The sequence below is a fragment of the Mesoplodon densirostris genome, chromosome 5, assembly GCF_025265405.1.
Source record: "Mesoplodon densirostris isolate mMesDen1 chromosome 5, mMesDen1 primary haplotype, whole genome shotgun sequence".
Taxonomy (NCBI): Eukaryota; Metazoa; Chordata; class Mammalia; order Artiodactyla; family Ziphiidae; genus Mesoplodon; species Mesoplodon densirostris.
Window position 1 is genome coordinate 93,461,548 of NC_082665.1, and position 26,355 is coordinate 93,487,902.

At 36.5% G+C, this 26,355-nt stretch overlaps 1 protein-coding gene across 3 annotated transcripts in view; it reads left to right on the forward strand.

The window, feature by feature from the left end:
• SKIL (SKI like proto-oncogene) overlaps positions 1–14,777 on the forward strand; it is a 34,675-nt gene extending 19,898 nt beyond the window's left edge. For 2 of the 3 annotated variants that reach the window (XM_060099122.1, XM_060099124.1), the window contains 4 exons: positions 5,625–5,857; positions 8,915–9,156; positions 9,450–9,674; positions 10,340–14,777. In XM_060099122.1, coding sequence (XP_059955105.1) covers positions 5,625–5,857; positions 8,915–9,156; positions 9,450–9,674; positions 10,340–10,498 — 859 coding nt within the window. In that variant the 3' untranslated portion in view covers positions 10,499–14,777. The remainder of the gene's footprint in view (positions 1–5,624; positions 5,858–8,914; positions 9,157–9,449; positions 9,675–10,339) is intronic. The other variant, XM_060099123.1, reaches the window with a different exon arrangement.
• The last annotated feature ends 11,578 nt before the right edge of the window (positions 14,778–26,355 follow it).

The window sequence follows — 26,355 nt, forward strand, 5'->3', positions numbered from 1 at the left end:
GTTGCTTGTAGTAATCTGTCATGATCCTTTGTATTTCTGCAGTGTCAGTTTTTACTTCTCCTTTTTCATTCTAATTCTATTGATTTGAGTCTTCTCCCTTTTTTTCTTGATGAGTCTGGCTAATACCAGTTTTGTTTATCATCTCAAAGAACCAGTTTTTAGTTTTATTGAGCCTTGCTATCGTTTCCTTCATTTCTTTTTTATTTATTTCTGATCTGATCTTTATGATTTCTTTCCTTCTGTTAACTTTGGGATGTTTTTGTTCTTCTTTCTCTAATTGCTTTAGGTGCAAGGTTAGGTTGTTTATTTGAGATGTTTCCTGTTTCTTAAGGTAGGATTGTATTGCTATAAACTTCCCTCTTAGAAGTGCTTTTGCTGCATCCCATAGGTGTTGGGTCATCGTGTCTCCATTGTCATTTGTTTCTAGGTATTTTTTTATTTCCTCTTTGATTTCTTCAGTGATCACTTCGTTATTAAGTAGTGTATTGTTTAGCCTCCATGTGTTTGTATTTTTTACAGATCTTTTCCTGTAATTGATATCTAGTCTCATAGCATTGTGGTCAGAAAAGATACTTGATACAATTTCAGTTTTCTTAAATTTACCAAGGCTTGATTTGTGACCCAAGATATGATCTATCCTGGAGAACGTTCCATGAGCACTTGAGAAAAATGTGTATTCTGTTGTTTTTGGATGGAATGTCCTATAAATATCAATTAAGTCCATCTTGTTTAATGTATCGTGTATCCTTATTTATTTTCATTTTGGATGATCTGTCCATTGGTGAAAGTGGGGTGTTAAAGTCCCCTACTATGAAAGTGTTACTGTCCATTTCCCCTTTTATGGCTGTTAGTATTTGCCTTATGTATTGAGGTGCTCCTATGTTATGTGCATAAATATTTACAATTGTTATATCTTCTTCTTGGATTGATCCCTTGATCATTATGTAGTGTCCTTCTTTGTCTCTTCTAATAGTCTTTATTTTAAAGTCTATTTTGTCTGATATGAGTATTGCTACTCCAGCTTTCTTTTGGTTTCCATTTGCATGGAATATCTTTTTCCATCCCCTTACTTTCAGTCTGTATGTGTCTCTAGGTCTGAAGTGGGTCTCTTGTAGACAGCATATATATGGGTCTTGTTTTTGTATCCATTCAGCCAGTCTGTGTTTTTTGGTGGGAGCATTTAATCCATTTACATTTATGGTAATTATCAATATGTATGTTCCTATTCCCATTTTCTTAATTGTTTTGGTTTGTTATTATAGGTCTTTTCCTTCTCTTGTGTTTCTTGCCTAGAGAAGATCCTTTAGCATTTGTTGTAAAGCTGGTTTGGTGGTGCTGAACTCTCTCAGCTTTTGCTTGTCTGTAAAGGTTTTAATTTCTCCATCAAATCTGAATGAGATCCTTGCTGGGTAGAGTAATCTTGGTTGTAGGTTTTTCTCCTTCATCACTTTAAATATGTCCTGCCAGTCCCTTCTGGCTTGGAGAGTTTCTGCTGAAAGATCAGATGTTAACCTTATGGGGATTCCTTTGTGTGTTAATTGTTGTTTTTCCTTTGCTACTTTTAATATGTTTTCTTTGTATTTAATTTTTGACAGTTTGATTAATATGTGTCTTGGCGTGTTTCTCCTTGGATTTATCCTGTATGGGACTCTCTGTGCTTCCTGGACTTGATTAACTATTTCCTTTCCCATATTAGGGAAGTTTTCAACTATAATCTCTTCAAATATTTTCTCAGTCCCTTTCTTTTTCTTTTCTTCTTCTGGGACCCCTATAATTCAAATGTTGGTGCATTTAATGTTGTCCCAGAGGTCTCTGAGACTGTCCTCAGTTCTTTTCATTCTTTTTTCTTTATTCTGCTCTGCAGTAGTTATTTCCACTATTTTATCTTCCAGGTCACTTATCCGTTCTTCTGCCTCAGTTATTCTGCTGTTGATCCCATCTAGAGTATTTTTAATTTCATTTATTGTGTTGTTCATCATTGCTTGTTTCATCTTTAGTTCTTCTAGGTCCTTGTGAAATGTTTCTTGCATTTTCTCTCTTCTATTTCCAAGATTTTGGATCATCTTTACTATCATTATTCTGAATTCTTTTTCAGGTAGACTGCTTATTTCCTCTTCATTTGTTAGGTCTGGTGGGTTTTTATCTTGCTCCTTCATCTGCTGTGTGTTTTTCTGTCTTCTCATTTTGCTTATCTTACTGTGTTTGGGGTCTCCTTTTTGCAGGCTGCAGGTTTGTAGTTCCTGTTGTTTTTGGTATCTGTCCCCAGTGGCTAAAGTTGGTTCAGTGGGTTGTGTAGGCTTCCTGGTGGAGGGGACTAGTGCCTGTGTTCTGGTGGGTGAGGCTGGATCTTGTCTTTCTGGTGGGCAGGTCCAAGTCTGGTGGTGTGTTTTCGGATGTCTGTGGACTTACTATGATTTTAGGCAGCCTCTCTGCTAATGGGTGGGGTTGTGTTCCTGTCCTGCTAGTTGTTTGGCATAGGATGTCCAGCACTGTAGCTTGCTGGTCGTTGAGAGAAGCTGGGTGTTGGTGTTGAGATGGAGATCTCTGGGAGATTTTCGCCGTTTGATCTTATATGGAGCTGGGAGGTCTCTTGTGGACCAGTGTCCTGAAGTTGGCTTTCCCACCTCAGGGGCACAGCACTGACTCCTGGCTGCAGCACCAAGAGCCTTTCATCCACACAGCTCAGAATAAAAGGGAGAAAAAGTAGAAAGAAAGGAAGAAAGAGGATAAAAGAAAATAAAACAAAGTAAGGTAAAATAAAATAAAGTTATTAAAATAAAAAAATAATTATTAAGAAAAAAAATTTTTTTAAAGTAACAAAAACACACACAAAAAAACGGATGGATAGAACGCTAGGACAGATGGTGAAAGCAGAGCTATACAGACAAAATCTCACACAGAAGCATTCACATACACACTCACAAAAAGAGGAAAAGGGGAAAAAATAATAAATCTTGCTCTCAAAGTCCACCTCCTCAATTTGGGATGATTTGTTGTCTATTCTGGTATTCCACAAATGCAGGGTACATCAAGTTGATTGTGGAGATTTAATCCGCTGCTCTTGAGGCTGCTGGGAGAGATTTCTCTTTCTCTTCTTTGTTCACACAGCTCCCGGGATTCAGATTTGGATTTGGCCCTGCCTCTGCGTGTAGGTCGCAGGAGGGCGTCTGTTCTTCGCTCAGACAGGACGGGGTTAAAGGAGCCGCTGATTCGGGGGCTCCAGCTCATTCAGGCCGCAGGGAGGGAGGGGTACGGAGTGCAGGGTGAGCCTGCGGCGGCAGAGGCCAGCATGATGTTGCACCAGGCTGAGGCGCGCTGTGCGTTCTCCTGGGGAAGTTGTCCCTGGATCCCGGGACCCTGGCAGTGGCGGGCTGCACAGGCTCCCCAGAAGGGAGGTGTGGAGAGTGACCTGCGCTCACACACAGGCTTCTTGGTGGCGGCAGCAGCAGCAGCCCCAGCGTCCCACGCTCCTCTCTGGGGTCCGCGCTGTTAGCCGTGGCTCGAGCCCGTCTCTGGAGCTCCTTTAAGCAGCGCTCTTAATCCCCTCTCCTCATGCATCAGGAAACAAAGAGGGAAGAAAAAGTCTCTTGCCTCTTCGTCAGGTCCAGACTTTTCCCCGGACTCCCTCCCGGCTAGCCGTGGCGCACTAGCCCCTTTAGGCTGTGTTCACGCCGCCAACCCCAGTCCTCTCCCTGTGCTCCAACCGAAGCCCGAGCCTCAGCTCCCAGCCCTGCCCGCCCTGGCGGGTGAGCAGACAAGCCTCTCAGGCTGGTGAGTGCTGGTCAGCATCGATTGTCTGTGCGGGAATCTCTCAGCTTTGCCCTCCGCACCCCTGTGGCTGCACTCTCCTCCGCGACTCCGAAGCTCCCCACTCCTCCATCCGCAGTCTCCGCCCGCGAAGGGCCTTCCGAGTGTGTGGAAACCTTTCTTCCTTCACGGCTCCCTCCCACTGGTGCAGGTCCTGTCCCTATTCTGTCTCTGTTTATTCTGTTTTCTTTTGTCCTACCCAGGTACGTGGGGAGTTTCTTGCCTTTTGGGAGGTCTGAGGTCTTCTGTCAGCGTTCAGTAGGTGTTCTGTAGGAGTTGTTCCACGTGTAGATGAATTTCTGATGTATCTGTGGGGAGGAAAGTGATCTCTGCGTCTTACTCTTCTGCCATCTTCCCCCTCTCTGTCAACTTTGATATTTTATTTTATTTTTTTTATTTTTTTATTTTTTTTCTTTTTGCGGTATGTGGGCCTCTCACTGTTGTGGCCTCTCCCGTTGCGGAGCACAGGCTCCGGATGCGCAGGCCCAGCGGCCATGGCTCACGGGCCCAGCCGCTCCGCGGCATATGGGATCCTCCCAGACCGGGGCACGAACCCGTATCCCCTGCATCGGCAGGCGGACTCTCAACCACTGCGCCACCAGGGAGGCCCAACTTTGATATTTTAAAACAAAACTTTTTTGAAACTTAGAGGATTTCATAGTAGCCACACCCCTCAAAATCAATTTTCATATTTTCAATAAAAATGCATCTTAGATTACAGTTTTTATTTATAAAACCTAGATTTTTATCTGCTGCTCTACATATTTATCTCCCTAAGCACAGTGATAAAGAATCTCAATCTTACTTAATTTATATAGTTCCTTCTATTCCTATTACATTTGAAGTAAGTTTTTGGGCAGTAATAAACCTGTCAGTTTTCTTAGCAGAATACTGAGTTTTCATTCTCAGAATTCATGTGATTGGTAAAGAGGGACTATATAGATGTCCTGTACAAGGGAAATGTGATACGAGATGAGATTATTTAGAGTTCAGAAGATGAAGTGTTAGGTCAGTTAAATGGTTGCATCTTTTGGCTAAAGGTTCAGCAGATTATAGTTAATCATATGGCACTTAAATATCTAGCTCAAATTTTGTTCCATGAGTCTCTCAGATAATCTCCTGAACAATTTTATATGAGCTTTGAGTAAAATTGGTAGTTATCCCTTTGATCTTAGTTTTGCACAACTTATTATTGCTGTTTTATCAAATAAGTAAGAAATGCTAAAGTATTTTCAGAAGATTGCTCTGTGGGGTTTGATCCAAGGAGGACTGCCCAGTAGCTGGGCAGCATTCAGAATGCTGCTTCTCTCCCTGAGAAGGGAGAAGGCCCTGGGAGCTCTTTGTTGGGGCTGTGATGAGTCAGGCCATAGCCTTGCAGTGTGGGACTGAATCAGTCTCACCACAATAAAGAGCAAGGATTCCTTGCTTTGGAGGGGTGGCAGACAAGCAATAGTCTTCCAGAGTAGTGTATAGTCTGTTTTCTTTCGGCATAAACCTTACCTACTCAGGGCTGTTGAACTGCTCTGTAAAGTACTTCATGGTTTTAGTTCTCATGTGGTTTTGAGGGAAGGAGAAGAGACTGATTTTCAAGTGCTTAGAAACTACTTTTTGTAAAATAACAAAAATAACCTCATAATTTTACTCTTTCTGCCTCAACTACTTTTTCAAGAATTCCTTTCTATGACCCTTATTTTCTGAGTTGTTCTGTTATCTGTTTTGATTTTTAAAAAATTGTTTAACCATAGAAATTGATGTCATATATTTTGCTTTTTACCTAAATGTAATATGTATCTTCTTTTGCCATTCTCTGTTTTCAGCTACTACTTATACATGTGTGATAAAGTGGTTGCCCCAAATGTGTCGCTTACTTCGGCTGTATCCCAGCCTAAAGAGGTCACAAAGACAGAGGCAAGTAGATCTATACCAAGACACTCAGAGAAGCCTCACAGTAGTGGGAAACATCAAAAAATAGTGTCTTATCCAGATGTTTCACTGGAGGAACAGGAGAAAATGGATCTAAAAACAAGTAGAGAATTATATAGCTGCTTAGGTGAGTATTCAGAAATTATCTTTTTAAAATCAAATATCTAATAAACATATTCAGCATTTTCAAAGAGGATTTCTATTTAAGAGAATTTTCCAGATAATGGAAGCTTTTATCTTAAAAAAAAACACCTTTCAAAACTCTTGAGTGGCTACATAGACCCTCAGTTGTTCTGCTTATCTAGAATGGTGATATATATATAGAAGCTAATGAGATAGAAAATAGACTACCTGGCTGCATATTGCAAGTGACTTTTGTCTAATTTTTTCTTCTTCCAGCCTTTTCTTTACTGTCAGATTTCTTAAAAGGTCCTTATTTTTCTTTCTAATTTGCTGTGAACTGAGAAACCTTTTAACTAATAATATGAAAAGTATATGATAATCGATAAAAATATTGAATCAACTTTGTTATACACCTGAAACTAATATAATATTGTAAATCAACTATACTTTAATTTAAAAAAAAGTATATGTAAGAGTAGTTAGGTATAGGACTCAGAGACACTTAGTCATAGAATAAGCAAGGTTTGAAAACTCATAGCTGTGGGAGCCAGGCAGATGGCATAAATGCAGAATGCTGGCTGGACATTAAAAAAAAAAAACTGCATAGTTACAGTGCCTTTTAAAATACCGTGGACCAGACAAGACATGTCTGCTCACATGCTGCCTGTGTTACCCTCTTCATAGATGCAGAGCTTTGCTTACAGCTTAGGCAAGTGTGACAGTTCTTTTCAGCTTTCTCAGAGCAATCTAAGAGTCCTCTAGTTACCTGTTTTCATAGATAATTGAGATTCTTCAGGAGTTTTTGTACTTTAATTTTGAGATTTTTAAAACTCAGTTTTCCTTGTATTTAAATATGGCAAACAATAATTAGTAATGTATTAATACCATTATACCGTGTTTGCATTATATTTCCCAAATTATTTAATTATAGAGACTTAAAAAAATTGTTAAGATGTAATTCATATTCCTTAAAATTTACCCTTTTAGAGTATATGATTCAGTGGCTTTTAGTAAATTCACAAAGTTGTGCAATGATTACAAATATTTAATTTCAGAACATTTCATCACCCTAAAAAGGAACCCTGTAATCCAGTAGAAGTTACTCTTCATTCTTTCCTTTCACCAGGCTCTGTCAGCCATAAATCTGTTTTCTGTTTTTATGGATTTGCCTATTCTGGACATTTCATATAAAAGGGATCCTACAACATATGGCCTTTTGTTGTCTAGCTTCTTCCACCAAGGATATTTTCTCAGTCCATATTATAGCATGTATTAGTACTTCTTCCCTTTTTATGGCTTAATAACTTTCTATCATATGGATGGATAATACCCCATTTTGTTTATTCATTCATCTGTTGATGGACATTTGGATGTGTCCACTTTTTGGCTATTATGACTAACGCTGTTATGAACACTTACGCACAAGTTTTAATGTGAACGTACGTTTTCATTTCTCTTGGCTATATATTTTGGAGTGGAATTGCTGGGTCAAATGGTAACTCTATGTTTAATATCTTGAGGGACTGCCAAACTTTTCAGAGCAGCTGCACCATTTTCATTTCCAGCAGCGGCTTCTGAGGACTCTGATTTCTGCACATCTTTGCCAACACTTGTTATTGTTTGTCTTTTGATTATAGCCATCCTAGTGGTTGTGAAATGATATCTCATAGTTTTGATTTGCAATTCTCCAATGACTAATGATACTGGGTATCTTTTCATGTTTTTATTGGACATTGCAAATCTTTGGAGAAGTGCCTGTTGAGATCCTTTGCCTATTTTTAAATCGGGTTGTCTCTTTACAACTGAATTGTAAGAGTTCTTTGTACATTATGGTACTAGACCCTTATCAGATATAGGATTCGCCATTCTGTCAGTTGTCTTTTTACTTTCTTGGTAGTGTCCTTTGAAACACAAGTTTTAAATTCTGATGAAGTCCAATTTATTGTTTCTTTCATTGCTTACTTTAGGTGTCATGTCTAAGAAACCATTGCCTAATCCAGTTAAGAGTTTTAGCTCTTACATTTAAGTCCATGATCCATTTTGAGTTAATTTTTATATAAGGTGTGAAGTTCAACCTCATTCTTTGTATATGGATACAGTTGTCCCAACACTGTTGAAAAGAATACTCTTTCCTGATTGAATTGTTTTGGCACCCTTGTTGAAAACAAGTTGCCCATAAAAGTATGGGTTTGTTTCTGGACTCAGTCTTTATGCCAGTAGTACACACAATTTTGATTTCTGTAGCTTTGTAATAAGCTTTGAAATTGGGGATTGTGAGTCCTCCAACTTTATTATTGTTTTTCAAGATTGTTTTGGCTATTTTGGTTTCCTTTTATTTCCATATGAATTTTAGAATCAGCTTGTCAGTTTCTGCCACAAAGCCAGTTGAAGTTTTGATAGGGGTTGCATTGAAAAAGTAGATCATTTGGGGGAGTATTATCATTTATTGTAGTCCATTTGGGCTGCTGTAACAAAAATAACATAGACTGGGTGGCTTATACCACAAACATTTACTTTTCAACGTTCTAGAGGCTGGGAAATCCAAGATCAAGGCACTATCAGATTTGGTCTGGCAAGGGCTTGCTTCCTGGTTCATAGATGGCCATCTTCTCACTGCGTACTCAAATGGTGGGAGAGTTCTCTGGAGTCTCTTTTATAAGGGCATAAATCCCATCAGTGGGGGCGCTACCCTTATGACCTAATTATCTCCTGAAAGCCCTATTTCCTAATACCATTGCATTGGGGGGCTAGGATTTCAACATATGAATTTTGGAGGTCACTGACATTCAGATCATGATATCATCTTAACAATATTAAGTCTTCCAATCCATAAACATGGGAGGCTTTCCATTTATTTAGGTCTTTTATTTCTTTCAATAATGTTTTGTAGTTTTCATTTTACAAGTTTTATACTATTTTGTTAAGTTTATCCCTAAGTATCTTATTATTTTTTATTTCATTTGTAAATGAAATTGTTTTCTTAATTTCATTTATGGATTGTTCTAGTGACATTTTAACAGAGTGATATTCATACTTTGTTACTTCATTTTGCCTCTCAAAGATCCATCAGTCTCGAATAATTCTACAAGCAAAAAGAAACCTGAGCCTACCACTTGCAACTTAGCCAGAGACACAAGCAAGGCGGGAATTGACCGTGATGCTGCAGCTTCATCTCCACTTCTTGTCAAAGATGTCATTTGTGAGGATGATAAGGGTAAAATCATGGAAGAAGTAATGAGAACTTATGTAAAACAACAGGAAAAACTGAACTCAATTTTGCAGAAGAAGCAACAACTTCAGATGGTAAAATTGTTATCTAAATGATAGTCCATTGTGAAAAGATACTTTTGCATATTCTTAAAGAAGTCAAGATGAGATGCTGTAAATGTATTTAAGATTATTCAGTTTTACATTTATAAAAAAGATTAATATACTTTAAAAGTTTTAGAGAAGATAGTTTTCAAGATAATTACTTATGTATAGAATTGACATGACAGCTGAATTTTAGATATTTTCTGTCCTGTTTTTTCCTGAATTGAAAATTCCAATGTGATAGAAATAAAGTAAAAATTATATTGTGATTCTTTAAATTATAGGAAGTTGAAATGTTGAGTAGTTCAAAAGCTATGAAGGAACTCACTGAAGAACAGCAGAATTTACAGAAAGAGCTTGAATCTTTGCAGAATGAACATGCTCAAAGAATGGAAGAATTTTATGTTGAACAGAAAGACTTAGAGAAAAAATTAGAGCAGGTAATGAAGCAAAAATGTACCTGTGACTCAAATTTAGAAAAAGATAAAGAGGCTGAATATGCAGCACAGGTAAGAATTACACAGTTTGTATAGTGTTGCCCTTTCAATGTGGAAATTGAAGCCGTTATTTTAATTTCATTAAAGAAATTACTTTATGTTAAGCTCATTTCATTTAGACTAGATTTCAAAATAGACAGTTCTGTTAAACACAACTTTATATCTTCCAAGATGATTTTTTGACCTTGATTACTTTATTACTTTACACTTATCAGGGTTCTGTAGTTTAGTTGTCCAAATTGCTAATCTCTAGCTATCTGAATATCAGAGGTTATGTTATTCTAATGTAGTATATGGGCTTTCTAATCAATGAATTAACAAACATGAACTGTTGCCCACTATGTTCACAGCACTCGGGCAAAAATGAATAGTAGCTCACAACTTGGGGAAGATGAACAAATAACTCTTAACCTGAGCCAGCTGTGATGAGAGGTATACTGAAGTGTAGGGCATAATGAAAGTGTTCTAGGTGTTCAGTTCTCTTGACCTTTTGTGTCACCCTCATTTTAAGGTCATGTCAAAGTATGATTAATAATAGTATTAGATATTCAAGAGATGCATGCATGAAATAGTTCATTTTTGTGATAAGTAATTTGAAAGTAGGTCTTTGCCATGATGTGAGGAGTAAGTGGAAAAACAAAACAATGAAAACTGACACAGTCTTCTAAATCACACAGCTGGCAGAACTGAGACAGAGATTGGACCATGCTGAGGCTGATAGGCAAGAACTCCAGGATGAACTCAGACAGGAACGGGAGGCAAGACAGAAGTTAGAGATGATGATAAAAGAGCTAAAGCTGCAAATTTTGAAATCATCGAAGACTGCTAAAGAATAGAAACCTTTGAAGAGATTCATCTGTGTGTTCCCAACAGGGTTTATTTTTGTTTGTTTGTTTGCTTTGGTAATTGAATTCTGAACAATTTATCTGCATGAAAATAACTAGGCATTGTATCCATTTGTAGATCAGAGAAAGTGAAGAGATTATATATTAGTATATAAATTTTTACATTTTCCAAATGAATGAAAATGTATGTTTCTTTGTACTTTTTTTTTCAACCAGCTTAGTAACAGTACTTTACAGTTTCAACTATTACATAATCTGCCTATATTTCTAATGCAATTTAACAGTTGCATACTTTTTAAAAGCTGCATTGTGTGATGGAAAATAGTTTTGATCAATTTTGTTATCCATATTTTAGATTCAATTTTAGATACAATGGTGGCTTCATATTTCATATATAGAGCTACTCAAGGGGTTGAATCTCCATTTTTTTTCATGAACACAATCTCCTTTCTGAGTTAATATGGTATACTCATTATTATAATCAAAATTTGCTTTTATTTTGTTCATATTGTTGAATGAATTTCCACCAGTTCTCTTCTATTTAATGTCTCCTAAGAGACATTTTGTCAATAGAGGAATTTCATTGATGAGGTTATAGCACACCCCATGGGGAAGGATAACATGCTTTCGTATACACTGCTGCTAAACACGAGAAGCGGTTATAATTAGATTTTCTGTTTAAATGTGGTTATATTTAGAAAAAATTTTTATGCAGCAACTTTAGAAGAGGGAATAAAATGTAATAATTTTTGAACTTTTGTTTATGTTGTTAATAGTGGTGTGAAAATATTAATGTACTTGAGAAAAATTGATACCATTGATGTACATCAGTTTCCATACAATCCATAGTCCTCCTGTACAGTTTTTATATGTAGTTGTGGGTCTTACTGAAATTTATATAATGGATTTGTTTTCCTTAATGGATTTGTTTTCCTTTAAATTGTAAAATATTAAACACTTTGAAGGTTATTTTGGACTTTTGTATGTTTAAATGTTAAGTCTTACCAAAATGTGCATGAATGGACCATTTTCAGTTACTATTTAATATCAAAATCAGGAATTTACAGTCAACTGGTAGTGTATGATAGGTTAATATAGGGAAGTTTAGTTATCTGCTACTAAAAGGTTTTTAGATAATTTTTAGAAGGTAGGAATTCCATAGTTTGGGGGAGGGGAAACTTCTTCTGCACTTTTCTTTTTTTTTTTGCACAGAAAATCCTGTCATTCTTTAATGGCAAATTTCATATTAGTTAATTCTTGGCTTAAAAGATACTAGGTAAAATCCTTAGTATGCATTTTTTAAAGAAAGTTTCCTGAAGCTACCATTAATTGACATTATTATCCCATGAATTTTATGTTTATGTTCTCGTGTAAGGTACTGTATGAAATTAACTTGAGAGCTAAGTTTATTTTTTAAATATATCAGCTAAGGTTAAGGTTATTTACTATTCCCATCTTAGATGATAGATACTTGGTATAGAACTTCAAAAATAAGTAGGTAATCATTTAACCAGTTATTTTCATATTTTGCTTAATGGTACTTATATATCCTAAAAGAATTTTTGTACTTCCCAAATACTAGAGTATGGTCTAAATGTGTATTTTCTATTTTCCATTTAACTTTTACTATATTAAACCTGCAATTAATTTGTTGATTCTTGTTCCTCCTTAAGGAGGAACGCATGTTAAAATGACATACAGGAACAAATATTAAAAATGACATACCCTCCTAATACCTTTTCTTTATCTGGAGAAAGAAAAATCACAAATACATTTTATGATACCGTTTCGTTTTAGTTGTGTGTTAGTTGTGTCACAGCTAAGCTTTTTGGGAGATATAATTCAGGCCCCTATAATTTCATTTATTTTTCTAATTCACTCAAAATGTACTTACGTTACTTAGTTAAATGGTAAGCTTACTTAAGTTTCAACTCAAAACTTCTAAAACAAATTGCTTAATCTTTGAAATATGTTATTTAAAAATTCTAAGCAATGCTTAATCACCTTGAAATTATCATAAACTCATAAACTCTTAATTTAGAGTTTAGTAAAGAACTATTTTTTCTAGTTCTTCACGTAAGGGAAACTTGCCACATGAAATTGTAGTCTTCATTTTCCAGAAGATACACTGACGTGCCATCAGTTTCTGTCTAACTTCTTTGAAAATTTTTTTTAGTCAATTGTAAATAGTATGCCTATTATAGTTAAAAGTAATTTCAAGTTAAACTGTACAACGTAGCTTGAAAATATAGAGACTTTGTAATACTCTACAAGTGGCCTCTGCTAAAAATATCCATATAATTATTATTCTATTTTTGCATGCTCATTTTGTGTGTTGGTTGCTAGCTTAAAGTTTGTTTCAGTGTTAGTTTTTGTGTGCCAATTCATCAGGCAAGCGGATTTTCCCTCAGATGTCATAATATTTTTCTTTTTAGGAAAAATATAAAAATATTTACTTTAAAAAGCTGCATTAAAGGAACGGCCTATCAAAAGTGCTAGAGCATCTTTAAAAGGAAGAAAAGATAGAATGTTAGTTTACTGGGTGATGAGTAATGTTTAATTTGGGTGATGATAGTTTCTATACTCTAAACTTTATGAGAAAAAGGTACCAAATCTATAGTAAATGTAAAACCTGCTGTCATTGAGGAAGCTCTAAACAACCCTTATTTCACAAATGCAACTTGTAACACTAGGAAAGACATTGACCAACAACGTAAGTTTGGCTTGTGCTTTAGTTTTGTAAAGCATATTCTTTTGCTTGAATTTCTGTGTCCAGGAGAGTCAGGATGTTTTATGGTTCTTGAACTAATTTTATAACATATTTAATATATTACCAGTTGAGCTATAAAATCATTTGTACATATTGAATTGAAAACCAGTTACTAAAGTAGGTGTAATAGACTGAGTACAATGATGCTTGCAGGTTATCCATATACCTTAGAAGACATGACAGAACAACCATTTTATTTGCACATCTATGGCTTCTGTTTGAAGGAAAGTAAAATGATAAAGAAACTTGAGTAATATGAAACATGCTCAAGGTTATTTCCCTAAAAGTAATAGGAAAGCTGGTGCTGAAAGTTTTTGATCAGTTTCTAAAATTTTCTTCTCAATGACTTATGTTTTGATTGCTTAGGGAAGAATCCTCATTTTTATTTGCTCTTACACATTTAATCTGCACGACAGGATATTAAAAATTAATGGAATGAAAAGTTGTGCTCATACTGTACATCTGTTTCTGTGCTTGAAACTACTTGTTAGTTTTTATTGAGCTGCCAGCAATAAGGGACACATTACTGCTGTATTATACATTGTGGGGTTGAATAACTTAAACAGCTTAAAATTTTTTTCTAGTGTAAGACACTTAAGAATTTCCATTATTGGAAGAAATTCGTATGGGTATTCAATATTGCATCTTGTTTAAAAGGACAGTCTTTTTTTTTTCTTTTGTAAAATCTTTCCATTTTAATTGGCTTCTAAACTATAATACATAATGCAATTTGGAGCCTGTTTTTTAGTGATAGAATTAAATGTCTTATATAGTGCTACTGTGTTTGAATTAAAGTGAACAAATGTAAAAACCAAAATTTTAAAAATTAAGCCCAGAAAACAAAATAGTGTATTAAGTTAGTTGAATGTAAGAGAAATTCGTAAGATTTTTTTTTCTTCAATATAAATACCTCACTTGAAAATAAAGCACAGCATACTTAAAGTAGTTCTAGTAAAAAAAAAAAAAAATCCTACTAAAAGAATTGCTAAATCTTGAACAACTCCTGGGGAATTATAGTTTGGGAGAAATAAAATATACTTGCTTTTAACCATCCTGTTAGAAGTATTTATTTGTCCTGATAATTTTAAGCCAACACAGTAGTCTTAAATTATTTCTGAAGTTCTAATCTGTGAAGGCAGTAAATGAAAGATCTGTTGTGCAACTGTTGAAACAAATTGTTGACTACATTGACCATAATTCAATTTAAAATCTTGCCAATGATGTACAGTTTTATGGTTAAAATTGCTGTGGTTGGTTGTATTACATGACACACAAAACTGTCCTCTACCTCACGTGAAATAAATATTTTATATGGTTTTACTATAAAACAAGACTCATCTATCTGGTCACTTAGTTTACAAATTTTGAATTATATTTATTGAAACATGACATACTGTGCTCTTAGCTTATACCTCAACTGTATTTTGTGCTGTTCTCCATTTTCATGCCTTGTAAATAACTTGTATAGATTGTGGATTAAATTCCAAATAAAAACTTTTAATGCCAATGAAATTGATTCAAGCTTTCTTGGTATCCTGTGTGAGTTCAATGTTCTTGTTTCTTCAGATTGACATTTTCTCCTTTTGTTTCTTTAAAGTCTATTCATTACATAGCAAATAACTAACTTGAGAAACTTTTTTTTTATTGTAAAATGTGAAATATGTAATATTTTATGTGATGAACATAGCATTTTGTGATTATTCTCTTTCAAGATACTTGGACTTTTGCTTTGACATCTTTTCCTCACTTCCACTTCTGGTATTAGTTGTCAATTACTGCATGACAAACTATTCTAAAATCTAGCAGCTTAAAACAACATATCTCACACAGTATCTGAGGGTCAGAAATCCAAGAGCAGTTTAGTTGAACGTGATGGCTCAAGAGCTCTTAGAAAGTGCTTTTATGATGTTACCTGTGGCTGAAGTCATATGAGAGCTTGACAGCTGTTGGATCTGCTTCTGAGCTCACTCAGGGCTATTGACAGGCAGTCAGTTCCCCACTGTACGGACCTGTTCATGGAGCTCTTCACAGCATGGTGGATGGCTTCCCCCGAATGAGTGATCCAAAGGAGAGAGTGATGCCACAATTTGATGACCTGGACTCTTAAGTCATATACTGTTACTTTTGCCTTGTACTATTTGTTAGAAGTCAGTCACTAAGTCCAGCCCATACTCAGTTGGAGGAGATTATACAAGGGAATGAATCCCAGGAGGCAAGTATTATTGGGGGATATCTTAGAGTCTGGTTACCATATCCTCCAAACTTTTTGTGTGTGTGGCAAAAGGTACATATAAAATTTACCATTTTAACCATTTAAGGTGTGTGTATAATTCAGTGGCATTAAGTACATTCACAATGTTCTGTAATTATCACCACCATATCCAGAACTTTTTCACTATCCCAAACAGAAGCTCTGCGCCTATTAAACAATAACTCCCTATTCCCCCTCCCTCCCTCCCTCCCTCCAGCCTTTGGTATCCTCTATTCTACTTCCTATCTCTATGAATTTGCCTATTCTAGGTATCTCATATAAGTGGAATCTAAATATTTGTCCTTTTGTGTCTGATTTAGCATTGTGTTTCAATTAGCATAATGTTTTCAAGGTACATCCATGTTGTAGCATGTATCAATTTCATTCCTTTTTATGGCTGAATAATATGCCATTGTGTATGTATACAACTGGAGAAATGTCTATCCAAGTTCTTTGCCCATTTTTAAATTGGGTTGTTTATTTTTTGTTGTTGAGTGGTAGGACTTCTTTATATGTTCTAGGTATTAGTCCCTTATCAGATATATGATTTGCAAATATTTTCTCCCATTCTTTAGGTTGTCTTTTCACTCTTAATAATGTCCTTTGATACACAAAGTTTTAAGTTTTGATCAAGTCCAACTTTTCTATTTTTTTCTTTTGTTGTCTGTATTTGTAGTGTTACATCTAAGAAATCATTGCCAAATACAATGTCATGAAGCTTTCCCCCTGTATTTTCTTCTACGAGTTGTAGTTTTAGCTCTTACTGGAATTGTTTTCTTAGTTTCCATTTCAGATTGTTCATTGCCAGTGTGTAGAAAATGCAGTTGATTTTTGGTGTTGATTTTGTATCCTGGGACTTTGCTAAATTTATTTATTAGCTCTAACAGTTTTTGTGTGTGGAATCTTTAGGGTTTTCTGTGTATAAGATCACATCACTTGTGAATAGAGATAATTTTACTGCTTCCTTTCCAATTTGGATGCTTTTTTTTTCTTGCCTAATTGCTCTAGCTAGAACCTCCAATGCTATGCTGAATAGAAGTGGTTAAAGCAGGCGTCCTTGTTTTGTTCTCCGAGGGAAAGCTTTCAGTCTTTTATCTTTGAGTATGATATTAGCTGTGGTTTTTTCATATATGGCCTATTCATTATGTTGAAGAAGTTCCCTTTTATACCTAGTTTACTGAGGTTTTTTTTTTTTTTTATCATGAAAGGGTGTTGAATTTTGTCAAATGCCTTTTCTGTATCAGTTGAGACGATAATGTCGTTTTTTCCCTTCATTTTATTGCTGTGATATATTACATTGCTTGGTTTTCATAAGTTGAAATTTCTTTTGCATTCCAAGAATAAATCTCACTTGTTCATGGTGTATAATCCTTTCATATGCTGTTATTTATTTATTTGAAATAATTTGACATACAACATTCTATAAATTTAAGGTGTATATGTTCATTTCATATATTTATATATAGTCTAATATGCTGATTTTGATTTGCTAGGGTTTTGTTGAGGATGTTTGAAGCAATATTCATAAGGGATACTGGTCTGCAGTTTTTTGTTTTGTTTTTTGTTATTTTATAGTGTCTTTGTTGTTGTTATTAGGTTAATCCTGCTTCATAGAATGAGCTAGAAAGTGTTATTTCTTGCTTTGATTGTTTTGGAAGAGTTTGAGAAGGATCGGTGTTAATTCTTCTTTCAATATTTGGTAGAATTCACCAGTGAAGCCATCTGGTCCGGGGCTTTGCTCTGTTGGGAGGTTTTTGATTGCTGATTTAATCTCCTTACTAGTTATAAGTTTACCTATTTCCTATTTCTTCATGAGTTGTTTTCATAGATTGTGTATTTCTAGGAATTTATCAATTTCATCTAGGTTATCTAATTTGATGGCATACAATTGTTCACAGTATTCTCAAAATCCTTTTTATTTCTATAAAATCAGTGAAAATGTTCCTATTTTCATTTCTGATTTTAGGAATTTGAGTCTTTTTCCCCCGTATTCAATCTAGCTAAGGGTTTTTTAATGTTGTTGATCTTTTCAAAGAACCAACTTTTGATTTTTATAAATTTTCTCCTTTTTATATTCTTTATTTATTTCCACTCTAATCTATATTATTTCCTTCTACTAGTTTTGAGTTTAGTTTGTTCTTCTTTTTCTAGTTCCTCAAAGTTTACAGCTTGCTTATTGATTTGAGATTTTTTTTTTTTTTGCGGTACACGGGCCTCTCACTGCTGCGGCCTCTCCCGCCGTGGAGCACAGGCTCCGGACGCACAGGCTCAGCAACCATGGCTCACGGGCCCAGCAGCTCTGTGGCATGCGGGAACCTCCTGGACTGGGGCACGAACCTGTGTCCCCTGCATCGGCAGGCGGACCCTCAACCACTGCGCCACCAGGGAAGCCTGAGATCTTTTTAAATGGATGCCTTTAAAGCTATAAATTTCCATCTTAGAAAATGAAAAGTAGTTACAAACCAAAACTGCAATAATTCTGGCTTTTATATTTGCCTATGTATTCACCTTTACTGGAGATCTTTATTTCTTCTTACTTCTTCAGGTTATTGTCTAGTGTCCTTTTGTTTCAATCTAAAGATTCCTTTTAATGTCTTGTAGGGCTGGTCTAGCGGTAGTCAGCTTTTGTTTATCTGGGAATGTCTTAATTTCTCCCTCATTTTGGAAGGACAGTTTTGCCAGATATAAATTTGTTGGTTGAAAGTTTTTTCTTTTGACATTTTACATCATTCCACTGACTTCTAGTGTCCAAGGTTTCTTCTGAGTATCAGCTAGTAAATCTTATTGAGGATTCCTTATTTGTGATGTCACTTTTCTCTTGCTGCTTTCAAGATTCTCTCTTTGACTTTGTCTCTCAACAGTTTGATTATAATGTGTCAGTTTGTCTTATGTGCAATACATTAAGCTTCTTAGATTTGTAGATTTAAGCATTTCATCATATCTGCAAGGTTTTCAGACATTATTTCTTCAAATAATCTCTTTGCCCCTTTCTTTCTTCTTCTAGGACAACCCCATAATTCTTCAAAATTTGTTTGGTTTATTTTTATAATTTCTATCTCTTTATTGATATTCTTATTTTGTTCATAAAATGTTTTCCTGATTTCTTTAGCTCTTTGTCCAGATTTTCCTTTAGCTTTTTGAGCATATTTAATAGTTGTTTTGAAGTTTTTGTCTAGCAAGTCCAGTGTCTGTGCTTTTTCAATGGTGGTTTCTATCAATTTGTTTTTTGGGTGGATTATATTTTTCACTTTTTTTGTATGCCTTGTGATTTTGTTGTTGTTGAAAGTTGAGCATCTGACAGTTATAATGCGGTAACTCTGGAAATCAGATTTTCCTTATTCCCCAGGGTTTGCTTTTCCTTTTTTAAAATTATTACTGCTGTAGGCTGTGGTAGTCCACATGCTTTGAGATTTTTCCACACCTTTTGCAAAGACTATTCCTTATTGTGTGTGGTCATGGAAGTGTCTGTTCCTTTAGCTCATGTTCAGCTAATTTTTTTTTTTTTCCAGTACGCGGGCCTCTCACTGTTGTGGCCTCTCCCATTGCGGAGCACAGGCTCCAGACATGCAGGCTCAGTGGCCATGGCTCACGGGCCTAGCCGCTCCGTGGCATGTGGGATCTTCCCGGACTGGGGCACGAACCCATGTCCCCTGCATTAGCAGGCGGACTCTCATCCACTGCGCCACCAGGGAAGCCCCAGCTAATGTTTTGACAGATTTCCTTGAATGTCAGGAGTTAAAAAACAAGACGACAACAAAAACTCAAAATATTTTAAAAAGAAGCAGAAAGACAAAAAAAACCAACTAGTTCTCACAGTCTCTGCATCTTGGCTCTATGTTAAAACACTCCTTCAAATACTCCAGTAGGCTTCCTCTGATCCTAGGAATCAGCCCAAAGTGAAAACTTAAGGCCTTTTCAGGCCTTCCTGGGTATGCAGCTTGCCTGGGCATGTGTGTAGCTTTCTAAATTCCCCCTATAGACAGCTGCTTTTGAATGTCCTAATTTCCCAAAGAATCACATCCTAACTCATCCTCCAGTTCTTAGACAATCTATAGGTTGTTTACACCTGTAATCTTCTTTTTTTCTTCTATTTTTTTGGCCATGTGGCATGTGGGATCTTAGTTCCCTGACCAGGGATGAACCCATGCTCCCTGCAATGGAAGCGCATTGTCTTAACCACTGGACCACCAGGAAAGTTCCTCTACCTGTAATCTTTTGTCCCAGGCATCTGTGAGTCTGTAGTCCACCTTGCACCTTTTACAAGCAGTGCCCACTGCTTTTTCCAAGTTCCAAGTTAGGCAAATTGAAGATGAGCGTCTTGTGTCGGTAGTTCAAGCACCTCCAGAGATGTCAGAATAGATGTACATGATGCTTTTCAAATAAAGTCTGCTCTGTTCCCTTGTCAAGGGAGGGAACTGGGAACTGGGCTGCTGCTGCTTCAAGATCAAGACTGCTGTTGCACTGGGGTGGGAAGGTGAAAGGGTGAATAAAAATGCCCCCAAACTTTCCTATCATTTTGAAGATGGCTTTTTCTTGATTGGGTGTTTGTTTTGTTGCTATAAACCTTTGACTATTTTTCAGAGCATCAACAACGGTCCTGACATTTTCTCCTTCTCTCTCTCTCTTTTTGGATGTTTCTGTGGAAACATATCAGTGTTTATCCAATATCAAACATATTGGAGTTTCCTAGTTCATCATTTGTCTTTACCACTCTTTTATTTAGCCCCAGTCTTTTTATAACCTGATCTTGTAAGTGATATACCATCACTTCTGTCATGTGCTATTGTTCATTCAGACTCACCCTGGAACAATGTAGGAGGAACTACACAAGAGTGTGAATACCAGGAGGTGGGGATCACTGGGAGTCATCTTAGAGGTTGCTTACCACAGCATAGGATGAGAACTTTCCTCTAAAGTGATGTTGGTTGAAACCACAGTTTTTATTTTATTTATTTTTTCCCTTGTTTTTTGGCCATGCAGCTTGAGGGATCTTAGTTCCCCGACCAGGGATTGAACCCGGGACCCGGCAGTGAAAACTCAGAGTCCTAACCACTGAACTGATAGGGAATTCCCTACCACAATTCCCTAGACATTAAGCTAGAACTTTAGTTTGGAAAACATTAAGAGAAGGTGTTTAGCTCAGATAACAATGATTACTGTTTGCCCTGGCCTCACACTGATACTCTACTAGATATTGGACTTCTTAGGGGAATGAGTCAGGCACAGCTTCCGCCTTTGAGGAACTCCCAGACAGCTGGACAGATAATTTGAAAGCAGCACGGCTCAGTCCTATACAGAGGGCTAGGGGAACCTGAGGGATAGACTTCGCTCACCCTGGAGGGTGAGGGATGTTCCTGTTCCAAATGACACCTGGATAGAACTTAGAGAGAGTGAGCTGTGGCTGTGCTGGAAGGCATTCTAGGTAGAAGGATCTGCATGAGGATAGGTTGGAGGCTAGTAATGAATGCAATATTATTCTTGCTGAGAAAACAATCCACATGGTTAAATTAGAAACTAGACAGCATAGTATGGGTAATTTATGTTTTGATAAAAGCATGCACAAGGTCTTATGCGACCCTTCAGAACTTCATAGGAAGAGGTAGGAAAGTCCTGTCGTAGGAGGTTCTTGGGCTAATTTTGGGTGACTGCAAAGTAGCTGGGTGGAGAGGTCACTTCTTGCAGAATGAAGGTGTAAAGCATAGGGGACCAGAAAGTGTGGTGTTCCGCTATGAGGAACGTCCAAGGAGTTCACTATGATTGGTGTGGACATTGCGTGGGGTAGGGAGCTGCACAGTGGATGGGATTTCACTTAACTGAAATGTAAGTGTTGTTGAGGGGTTTGTGTCATAAAGGGCCTGTGTGACCCTATATCCTAAAGGGCTTGAACTACGTTCTGAAGGTAAAGAGGACTGCTGGTGAGGTAGTCACATAATCATCAGGAGGGTCACATAGTGTATAGGGACTTGAGTACTCTTCATAGACCCTAATAATAATGAATATTTAAAAATTTTTAAAATATTTTATTTTAGTTATTTATTTTTTGGCTATGCTGTGTGGCTTGCGGGATCTTAGTTCCCAGACCAGGGATTGAACCTGTGCCCCACTGCAGTGCAAACATGGAGTTCTAATCCCTGGACCACCAGGGAATTCCCCCAAAATATTTTAAATTTAAAAATTAAACATTTTTTTCTCATCATAAAATCAACTCATGTTCATTATGGAAAATTGGAAAATGCCTAAAGAACAAAAGAGAGTAAAACTCCTCAATCTCACTACTCCAAGGAACGCTTGTTAATATTTCAGTGTATATTTTCCAAATATATTTATTTATATTTAAAAACTAGTCTCCAACTGTACAGGTATTTTGAAATAAAATTTAGCAATTTCCATTTTGAAATTAATATTTTATAACATTATCATCTAGTTCTTAGTTGAACACTTAATTGAAATGTAAACTGAAAAAGTTAATTGAACACTTTCATAATAATTATTTTATTTTTTGTAGGTAACTAATACTGAATTTTATTTTATTTTAAAATATTTTATTGAAGTATAGTTGATTTACAGTGTTGTGTTAGTTTCTGCTGTACAGCAAAGTGACTCAGTTAATACATATACATATTCTTTTTCATATTCTTTTCCATTATGGTTTATCACAGGATATTGAGTATAGTTCCCTGTGCCATACAGTAGGACCTTGTTGTTAATTCATCCTATATATACTAGTTTGCATCGGCTAATCCCAAACTCCCAATCCGTTCCTCTCCTAATACCCCCCCCCTGGCAACCACAAGTCTGTTCTCTATGTCTGAGAGTCCGTTTCTCTTTTGTAGACAGGTTCATTTGTGTTGTATTTTAGATTCCACGTATAAGTGATATCATCAACATAATTTTTTAGATAGACTTTTAGAAGCTGGATCAAAGAATATACATATTTTATTCTATTTGATATATATTGCTGAATTACTTTTGAAAAGGGGTTTATCAGTTGTGTTATTGGTATTTGGTGATGTTCATTCTTTGTGTTAGTTATTTTTATTGAATCACTTTTAAATAGCATTAATGAGAGCCTGTGAGAGCCCCCCAGTGGCCAAGCTAATTTCTGCAAAAATATTATCAGTTGATTAAAAAGGAATTGTATCTAGTTGTTAAATCTTAATGGCAAAAAGAGGGGAGTGGCTAGAAATATCTTAGCTGTTTTAAAGGCCTTATCCTATAGTTAGAGAAGAGGTGCAATTTGCTTTCCTTTCAAATTCTTGTTCATCAGACTACGAAATGTTTTGAATTTCACTGCTGTGTAATATGAAGGTTAAGATTATGTTAATTTCAGGGCTTCCCTGATAGTGCAGTGGTTAAGAATCCGCCTGCCAATGCAGGGGACACGGGTTTGAGCCCTGGTCTGGGAAGATCCCATATGTCGTGGAGCAACTACTTAGCACCACAGCTACTAAGCCTGTGATCTAGAGCCTGCGAGCCACAACTACTGAACCTGAGTGCCACAACTACTGAAGCCCACGCCCCTAGAGCCTGTGCTCCACAACAAGAGAAGCTGCCACAATGAGAAGCTTGCGCGCCTCAACGAAGAGTGGTCCCCCCTCTGCAACTAGAGAAAAGCCCGTGCGCAGCAATGAAGACCCAATGCAGCGAAAAATAAAATAAATAATAACAATTTTTAAGAAAAGATTATGTAATTTCAAACAGGTTTAATATCAACTGATTATTTTTTGGTGTTAAAGCTAATATTTATTGAGTACTTACTATGTGTCAGTGCTCCAAGCATTTTACATGTAGCAATGCATTTAATTCTCATGGCTATTATGAAATAATTACTATTTTAAATACCATTTTACTGGCAGGAAATAGAATATTAGTTTCTAACCAGAGTTACTTATCAAAAAGGTTAAATAACTTGCCCAAGGCCACACAGCTAGTAAGTATTGGAGCCAAGATTCCAACCAGGGCCCTTAACCTCCCTGCTCTAATGTCTCCCTGGGACTTTGGTGTCCAAGAATGTTCCCATTCAGAATAATTTCATAAAATAGGATCTTTATTTTATGTAAGAAACAAACAACAAAAACTATTAGTAAGATTGACACATAAGCTTCTCTTCTAGCCATTTTTAAATTGGAACAATATAATATTGATAACATAATCTATGACTTTATATTATATATTGAATGAGTAATGACACATGATAGTTTTGATCACTTTATAGTTCATACATTTTCAGTAAAAGAAAAAGTTTGACAAATTGCTCTGTACTTTGTTGCCTTAGGTAGCTAAATGCAAACACCTGCTCTTAATTTCTAAGCAAATTTAATAGTGTGGCTTTCTAGTTAATTTTCTTATTTTCCCTTTCCATACTTCCATACTTTATTACTATTATATTTTAGTAAATGTGATCCCCAGTTAGAGCTAAAACTAAGGACTTTTACTGCTCTTCAGGAAGTATGATCTCATTGGTTGAATTAGACGTGATTTCATCCAATGTATTCTGAAACTTCTGGTAGAGAAGCAGATAAATAGAATTGGCTGTTAGAAAGCAGAAGAGAGAAAACATTTTGGAAAGGACTCAAACCTTATACCCCAGGTACAAGCTTTTCATTATTTTGCTTTATCTCCAAGTGGACAAAGGGGAAATTTGGAATAAAATGGCTTCTGAAGGAACAGTATTTTAATTGCACCATGAAGGCCAAGAAATGGGACCCTGAAAATGCAAATTTTTCCTTAGTTGAATTTGAAATTCTAGATGGAAGTAATTTGTGAAGATGCTGCTCTTCTCTTGATGGAGAAACCTTGACTGAGGCCAGCATCTCTCGATAATCAGAGATTTTCCTGCTTGAGACCTGAGTAGCACATATCCCCTCCTCCTACTGGAGAGAGCTCCGCTTTAGGCCTTCACTCTGCCTCTTGCCCACCCCCTAGACCAGTTATAATCCCCATCTCCTGATTTCTTCTGCTCTGTCTTCAGATTCCCATCTGTCATGGACTGCATATTTGTGTCCTACCAAAATTCATATGTTGAAACCTAATCTCCAATGTGATGATGTTTGGAGTTGGGGTCTTTGGGAGGTGATTAAGTCATGAGGATGGAGCCTTCATTAATGGGATAGTGCCCTTATAAAAAGAGACCCCAGTGAACATGGTCTTCCACCATGAGAGGACACAGTGAGAAGACTGCTATCGGTGAACCAGGAGGAGGACTCTCACCAGACACGAATCTGCTAGTTGGTGTCCTGATCTTGGATTTATATAAGTTTCATGTGTATGACATCATATTTCTATTTCTGTATACCCTACAGCATGCTCCCCACCAAAAATTTAGTTTCTATCCATCACTATACGGTTGATTCCCTTTACCCATTTTGCCTTCCTTTTGCCTCTTCCCCTCTGATAATCACTACTCTATTCTCTGTATCTACATGTTTGTTTTCATTTGGTTTGTTCATTTATTTTGTTTGTTTGTTATATTCCACATATGAGGGAAATAATACAGTATTTGTCTCTCTGACATATTTCACTTAGCATAATACCCTCAAGGTCCATTCATGTTGTCACAAATGGCAAGATGTCATCTTCTTTTATGGCTGAGTAGTATTTCACTGTGTATATACCACATCTTTATCCATTCACCTGTTGATGGACACTTAGGTTGTTTCCATATCTTAGCTATTGTAACTGGCATTTCATTTTTTAAAGCTTATGTCTGATACATTATTTTACACTATGAATTGGTACTACAATGTTTCTAAAAATGTGTGTGTATGTGGAATTTTTGCATTACCAAATAGCGAAATCCACCAGAGAAATTTCTCCTTTTAAAAAGGGGTCTTATTAAAAGTATTTTTAAATGAATAATCTCACTTAAGTAATTTCATATATGTCCTATGTTTTCATGTTTGGTTTCCTAAAGAGATACATTTTAATATATGAGGAAAGCTTTCACAAATAAGTGTACATTCCACTTGGATCTAATGATCACACATTTGGAATTTGCGGTTAATCATGTTTCCCTACGAGTCATAGGCTTCTTTACACAGAAAATGTTTTTACCAGCTGTGCAATGATAAAAGACAGCCACTAGTAGGCGCTGCGAGCCCACTCCTTTGGCCCAAGCTTTGCTTTCAATGGGGGCTTTCGATGCTTGTCAACAAATACATTCGCCAGTACGATATGTATTTGTACTCTAACTGAATCACACTTAGTTTGATTAACTACTTTTAGGTATAAATGGTAGAAGAACAGTTAACCAGGCTGCTTCCTTTGTTCAGTACACATCTGGGGTTTAGGGCACTGACAATCTCTCTAATCCTCCCCTTTAAATATCTTTGAATAAGTTGAGGAACTTATGCTCAGACCATAGGAAAGACTCTTACATTTTTCATCATGGAAAGAGTATTGGACTTAGGGTCAGAAGACCTGGAATCAGATTTCAGGTATACCTTACCAGTTCTGTTACATACTACAGAAATGTGAAGAGATGGCATGGCAAAGTTTTCTGGGAGAAAATTAACTGGAAAAACCTCCATCTGGGAGGTCTGGGGATCCATTGTGCTCACTTATCTGGGGTGACTGGACCCTGAGAGACTGCTTCTCACAACTAAAAGGGTACCTGGGACTGTGGTAGACCTGGAATGTCAGTTTGTTAAGTTATGCTATGTAGGAAGTCAGATTCTAATGAAGAGTAGGGCTTGGGGAGTACAGTCACAGCCAAAGAATGCAGATGATTTTAGGAAAAGCACCTCGGCTGAGATAGCTTGAGGGACTTCCCCACTTTACAGAGAGCCTTGCCAAAGGGACCACATCCTCGGATTCTGTGGCCACCAT